The 7,592-nt window shown below is 42.6% G+C and overlaps 1 protein-coding gene across 1 annotated transcript; it reads right to left on the bottom strand.

The window, feature by feature from the left end:
* On the bottom strand, positions 5,751-7,249 carry LOC109835104. Its single transcript, XM_020403104.1, has 2 exons — positions 6,868-7,249; positions 5,751-5,857 (listed from the first exon to the last, which is right to left on the bottom strand). Exons 1-2 carry the CDS (start codon positions 7,247-7,249, stop codon positions 5,751-5,753), a joined length of 489 nt encoding a protein of 162 aa, XP_020258693.1.

Below are 7,592 nucleotides of genomic sequence, written 5' to 3'. Positions count from 1 at the left end.
TGCCGAGCTAGGGCGTCTTCAAGCATCTTGTTCATTTGTTCGGCGCTGATCATAAGTGATTCGTAAGGCTGTCCCGCACTAGACGCCGTGTCATCGGATGCTATAGCCGAATAGGAGTCTGAACCATCATCTGACTATTCCTCTTCCCAAGGAAGTCCCTTTTGCATCCTTTGGTAATTCTTTCGCCTATTGATCCCTGACCGCAATCGAGTCATGTGTTGGGATGCTTCGGCAAGTTGATCTAAGCACCGAAACTCTCCTTGGAGCTTCAGAGCAACAGCATTCTGATAGCACCGCCTTGATGATGTTGGCACACGGACAGTGAGGCTCCGTGTCTCGGGCGTTTCGCTTCCAAGGCTTATTCATACCCCCAGCTCTATAGTACAACTCATCAGTTTGATAACTAGAGCAACCTATAGAGTGTTGACATGATTTTCCAGACATAATATTATCATCATCAGATGAATATGACGCTTTATTAGCGTTCTCAAGAGTCGCTCGTTCCAGTCTACGCTTTTGTGAACGTAAAAACTTAACGGGCTCTTGAACTTCGACACGCAACCCGATGCGGTCGGCAATAGGGATTTTCCCTTTGATATTTTCCTGGGGGGAGTTAGAACGACCCCCAGTCGGGTTTATCATTAGGGGACCTTTCAACGGACCCAATCGCTCCTTGATAGGTACTTTACCTCGATTCCCTGGTAAGGGACCGAGGCGACCTTTCACAGGAACCCTGGATGTTGAAGGATCCGTGCTCATACCTGACCCCACCGGAGGTGCCGGGGTAAGGGGAACAGGACTTGGATTTGGTGAAGATTGGGCAGCAACATCTTCAACTCTTGGCTTAGATGTTGGTTTCGCCTTTAGCCTCCATACTTGCTTGAGTTTTGGCGGAGTCTTGACCGCCTCTTCTTTCTGCATCTCCTCTGCTTTCTGCAAGAGAGCTCGGGCATGCGCGAGCAGTGCGCGGCGCTTCTTGATTCTCTCTTCGAGGGTGGAACGAGTCCTCGTGACACGAACCCACTTGTTCGTTTCTGCCAGAGAGGAGGAGTTGGTTACATACCGTTGTTGCCCCAGGCGCTGTCTCAATTTGAGGTCTTCGTTGTAGCGGACCCCGTCCATAGGCTCCAAAGCCTTGGCCATTTGACGAGCAAAGCGTTGATGCCGCCTTTGGAGCGTCCTCTTTGATACAGCTGGAGCGCCTTCAGTAGCCACCCACTTGTTCGTTTTTGTCAGGGAGGAGGAGTTGGTTACGTACCGTTGTTGCTCCATGCGCTGTCTCGATTTGAGATCTTCGTTGTAGCGAACCCCGTCCATAGGCTCCAAAGCCTTGGCCTTTTGACGAGCAAGTTGTTGACGCCGTCTTTGGCGAGTCCTCTTTGATACTGCTGGAGCGCCTTCATTAGCCATCTTCTTGGCGGAGGAGATGCCCAGATCTGCGATCTCGACCACGTTGGGCGACGCGGAGACGCCACGTGGTGCGAGTGCAGCGACGGTAAGGGGTTCTTGGGTCTTTGAGCTAAGGGTCCCGCGAACGACTCTGGAGGAGGAGGATTTCCTGCGCCTGCTTGGAGAGGCGGATCTGGAGGAGGAGGAAGAGAGATACTCTTCGAATTTTTGCTGGTCGAACTCGTACTCGACCTCTTCGTTCACCCGGATCTTTAGGGCCGGTTGCGTCACGACGGCGTCGGTTGTCATCTCTTGCTTGTGTGGGTCTTTGGCCTGTGACGGGGACGTTGATATCCGTGGACCACCGGGCACTCAAATCTGCTCCGAGAAAATCGGGCAGAGCTTCGTCGATCCGCGTGAGATCTAGAAGCTTAAAGCGTCAATCTCGGCTAAAGCGAGATATTAGCTCTTCTTAGTATTAACGCCAAGGGCTAATACTAAGGATCGGACGGGTGATGAAGGCTCTGATGTGGACCTCTCCTCTCCTTGTTGAAGCGCACGAACACTCTTCACTGCAGCAGGGCTTCGCCAAGGGTCTCCAAAAATCCTCCTCTCAAAACAAAGGCCCAAGGGGGCTATTTATAGGTGTATGGAGGGGTCTAGGGGGCCTAGACACCCCCTGGTGTCTCGGCCTTGGCCGAGACACCCCTGGGGTGTCTAGGCTTTTCCTAGACACCCCCGGGGTGTTTCGACCTCCCGAGACTCCGTTTGAGGTGATTCGGTTGTTTTCCCTGTAGATTCTTCGTCCGAACTCGGATTTGAGTGATTCCGGGTGCGTTGGATGCTTGACGAACAGTTCGATCCGCTCTGGTGATTGGATTATCTGTAGAGTGGTCGAGGCACGAAGGGCGTTGTCCTTTTTGTGAACAGCGTCGGGTTCCCGATTGGTCCAGGTCTTCGTTGTTCTGAAATCCTATAAGCTCACGTAGCTCGTCGATTCGCTTCAGTCGTTCGTCGACGTCAATTGGGTTCCTGTGGCTTGGATAGTGACGTTCATCGTCGCTCTTTAACACTGAACCGTTCGTGGAGACCTATAGGCAATTTTCAATGCCTACAAAGCTAGCTTGATTTCATCTCTTGTGACTGGAGTACTCAGATTATTATTTTGAGTAAATGAAAGAACAGGACCATTTGCTATCACCCTTTGGTCTATCTGCAAAGTTTGCCCAGTAGAGCCCAGGAGATTTGTGTAGTAACTAATAAATTCAGATGTGATATCTGAAAAATCAGTTAGTCTCTCACCACCAGGAGATTTGTGTAGTAACTAATAAATTCAGATGTGATATCTGAAAAATCAGTTAGTCTCTCACCATTGTCATTATATAATGATAGCACCTTATTTTTCAGATGTGATATCTGAAAAATCAGTTAGTCTCTCACCATTGTCATTATATAATGATAGCACCTTATTTAGATTTCTTCTGGCTTTTATAATAGAGTGAAATAAATGAGAGCATTTATCCCCATATTATCCCTATTTGATGCTAGCTTTTTGTCTGAAGAAGGAGGTTTCAAAATCAACCAGTCTCATATAACTGCTCAAGCATTCCTTCTCTTTTGATATTAGATCAGAGTTGAAAGGATCACCATTTAGCTGTAGTTGAATATCAGAGAGATCACATTTTTTCCTCAATACCTGCTCACTAATATTAATTTAGTGTTTTTTGTTCAAATCTTTCAGAGCATGTTTAAGTTTTTTCAATTTTGTATGTAGCCTGTACATGTAGAAACCCCTGCAGTTCTGCTCCCATACAGACTTAACAACTTTGTTAAAATCTGGATATTTAGTCCACATACTGAAGAATTTAAAAGGCTTCTTACCTTCACAGATGTCATCATTTACTGTAATCAAGGCTGGAGAATGATCAGAGAAGTTTGGCACAAGAAAATCAACTTGACTTGAGGTATATTAATTAATCCACTCCTCATTAACCAAGATTCTATCCAATTTACTCCAAATTCTTAAAGTAGCATCCTGTTTGTTACACCAAGTGAAGAAGCATCATGTAGTTTTCAGATGAAGTAGTTGGCATGAAGTGATGAAGCTATTAAAATCCTCAGTCTCAGAATCTGTGACAGGAGAACCCCTTATTTCTCTTCATTACTGGTGATGGTATTAAAATCTCCACCCACAAACCAAGGAGAATTCACACTTTGTTTGAAACTTAACAAGTCATGCCAGAGATTTTTCCTACCTTCTTGATCATTAAGAGCAAAGACTACAGTAGCAATGCATGAAAATTTTCCATCTTTAGAAATCACAGAGCATGATACATACTGGTCTGAGGAAGAAATACACTGGACTAATAGGATATTGCTGTCCCAGAGAATCCATATTCTACAATTCCTTGCTTGCTGAGTATTAGAAATCCAATCCTAATATTTAACCATTTTCTTTGCTATAGTATTCATTTTATCACCAACAACTTTAGTTTCCAGAAGAGCTATAAATGCAAGCTTATAATCATGTACAAATTGCTTCACTAACATATGTTTAAAGATTTTATTTAAACCTCTAATATTCCAGATTGTCAGTTGCATTTATTGAGAGGATCCTCCCCTATCAATGCTTGAGGGAGCAAATTCATTACTATGATCCAGTAAAGAGAATAGTGAAGCTTGAATATGAGAGGAATGTTTATCCATTGGTGATCTTCTAGCTATAATATTTCTGTTTACACTTGTAAAGCCACTAACATTCACAGAAGGGGATATATTTTGTATTGTAGAATTCATCATGTGACCAGCATTATGGGTAGATTTCCCTTTATCAATATGCAGGCTGCTGGTGCACAACACTGTTTGTGCATGTTTTCTGGACAGATTCCCTCTAGAAACTTGATCAGATAAATCCATCTCTCCTCTAGAAATTTGATCTGATATTTTATTTGTAGATTGTTCAGGTATCTGAACATCCTGAAGAGCATTATGAACAATTCCAAAAACAAGTACATTATCAGCAGACTGTTTTGGAACCCATATTTTCTTCATTGTTAATCTTCTACACTTATCAACTTCATGTCCCACTGTTTTGCAATTTGTACACCATCTTTGTTTTAATTCATAAACCACTTTCTGAATATATTTTTTCCCATCTGGACTTTGAATGATTAATTGATCAGGCAAGGCCTCTTTTAAAGGTAAATCAACTTCAAGCAAGACTCTAGCATATGACAGTCTTTGTCTAATAGCCATGAGTTTATTAGTAGTGATGGGGTTGCTTATGAGGCTAGCAATCTTACTTATACCTGAAGAGCTCCACAAGTTTAGCCTCAAATTAGGGAATTGAACCCACATTGGATAAGTACAGTCCTAGATTTTTTCAACATCAATGTCAATTTTCCAAGGTTTCAAAACTAATGGCCTTGAACCAAAGAACCAAGGACCAGTCTCAAGAACATCATCCATTTGCTGTTTAGTATGAAATTCAAAAAGGAATACTCCTTTCTTGATTAAAGTAGACTTTAGGAATTGAGATTTTCCCCCAAATCTTGTTCACATAGGTTTCCATGGATTTAAATTTTACATTTAATCCAATAACATGACCAATTAGAGAAAATTTCCAAATATCTTTACCTTCTTTCCATTCTGATTCTAAGAAAGATACATAATGACCTTGAGCAGATGAAACAAAATTCAATGACAAACCATTACCTTGCTTTCTATTGTCAGAGAATAAGCTAGCAAAAGTTTTCAATTCTGATCGATTTTCCTTAAAGCTAACATTTCTCACTTGATTTTCAACAGAGGTTTCATTTTCTTCATTTTCCAGATTTATATTGTTTTCTAAAATTTTATCAGATTCAGCCACATCAGAGTTGAAATCCACATTATGATCTATTATCTCATTTAGATCTGAATCAATCGCATCTTCAACTTCAACTGATCATTGGACAGAATTTGGAGATTTACTTAGTTGACGAGGGATCATCATACCAGATTTCAGCTGTGGAGATTGAGGTTCGGACAGAGGTTTAGATCTGACAATAACTTCCTCAATCAGCATATTCTTCCTTGCTCCTTTAGGACCTGTACTTTCCATTTCTTGAGGAAACATAGAATTTACTGTTTCATTGATATCGGCAACATTAGAATAGGAAACTCCAGTAGACGATGAGACTCCAGTATTAGCGTAGGTGAAGATGGAATCTCTCAACTCACTACTTTGAACTCTCTTTGTACTAGATCTCTTCTTCTTCGCCATGAAAATCTAGGCGGAGGAGCACGATAGCAAGAAGATCGCTTGCTATCATGCGCCTAACAGACCATGATAGCAAGCCACCACAAACTTACAATAAGATTCAATCGCAGCCGAGAAGAACCACAAACTCTGATTCCTCACCAAACAATTCCATGCCAGCGATCCCTATCGAGTTGAACACTGACTCGGATGATGTGTTAGTAAGGCCTGAAGGGAGGAAAGCGGCAAAGCTCAACAGGAAACAAAATGTGGAAAACTCTGGATCCGCTACGTCCATCATGGGAGAGGCTTTCGCGTGGATGAAGCAAACCACCAATCAAAAAATAGAGCAAAAACATAAGAAACAAGATGACGATATCATGAAGATGGATCTCTCGTCGCATCGCATCCTTATTAGTTCTTCCTAATTATCAAATATTATCTTGTATTAGATTTATGATTGTACTTGAAGTTGAAAATTTTGGCATTGAATGAAAACAACTACTTTATTGAAAATAAAATTGGCGTAGTACAACAACTTGAACTCCTTTTCTGAAATTACATTAGACATAAAGAACCTTAATCCTCGGCGATGGATCCCTTGAGCTGCCACAGATGCTCGATCAAATCATTTTTTAGTGATTTGTGTGTTTGCGTGTTCCTGATCCGATGATGATTTTGGATGAACTCAGTTAGAGGCACCGTCTGCACATGAGAAGGTTCAACGACTGGTACCGAATCAGTAAAGTCGAAGTTGTTGTCCAATTGACAATCATGTTCATCTTCAACGATCATGTTATGCATTATGATACAAGTTGTCACAATATCTTTCAGCACACAAGGTTGCCAGAAACATCCTGGTCCACGAACAATCGCAAATCGAGCTTGCAACACGCCAAAAGGTCGCTCAACATCTTTTCTTGCGCTTTCTTGTTGTTGAGCAAAGTACTTATGCTTGTTTACTCGAGGTGCTGGAATAGTCTTCACTAATGTGGACCACTCTGGGTAAATCCCGTCAGCGAGATAGTATCCCATATTATACTCGTGGCCATTGACAGTCTAGTTGCACGGTGAAGCTCTTCCCTCCGCAAGTTGTGCGAAAACCGGTGAACGATGTAGAACATTAAGGTCATTGTGAGACCCCGGCAGTCCAAAGAAGGCATGCTATATCCAAAGATCTTTGCTAGCTACGGCCTCCAAAATAATTATAGGTTCATGAAAATATCCAGTATACATACCTTGCCAGGCAGTTGGACAGTTCTTCCATGTCCAGTGCATGCAGTCGATGCTCCCAAGTATACCAGGAAAACCTCGTTGTGAGCCTTCCTCGAGAAGGCGTGCAACGTCTTCATTAGTCGGTGCACGAAGGTATTCCTCTCCAAAGATGTTGATAATCGATCGAACGAACCTCTTCACGCTCTCAAACGACGTACTTTTACCGATCCGAACATAGTCGTCAACGGAGTCAGCGGATGCTCCATATGCGACCATCCGCATAGCTGCAGTAATCTTTTGAAGACTAGATAGTCCTAACTGTCCAGCATCATTCTTCTTTTGGACGAAGTACTTGTCATGTTCAACGACTGCGTCGTGGATTCGAAGGAATAACGAACGCGTCATTCTGAACCTTTGACGAAAATAATAAAGAGGATAGGTTGGTGCGTCAGCAAAATAATCTTGGAACAACCGATTGTGGCCTTCCAGTCGGTTTCGATGGAGCACGATACGTCATTTGTGTTGAATTAAAGTTGAACATTTCTCTTGTTCTTCTTCCTTAACAACAGCAGCTCCCATAAGAAAGAACGTCTTCATCATTTCATCATTACTAGAGCTAGATGAGCTAGACATTTTATTCTGGGAGATGATGGGTTGAGGAGAGAAGCCATCGAATTTTATAGGAATCAGTCGGTTGACGGTCAAAGTTTGCGATACCTCGAACTTCATGCCCAACCTCGAAGACCGC

The sequence above is a fragment of the Asparagus officinalis genome, chromosome 1 (genome assembly GCF_001876935.1).
Source record: "Asparagus officinalis chromosome 1, Aspof.V1, whole genome shotgun sequence".
NCBI classification, from domain to species: Eukaryota; Viridiplantae; Streptophyta; class Magnoliopsida; order Asparagales; family Asparagaceae; genus Asparagus; species Asparagus officinalis.
The sequence above is the reverse complement of the archived record's forward strand: the minus strand, read 5'-3'. Positions and strand labels throughout refer to the sequence as shown.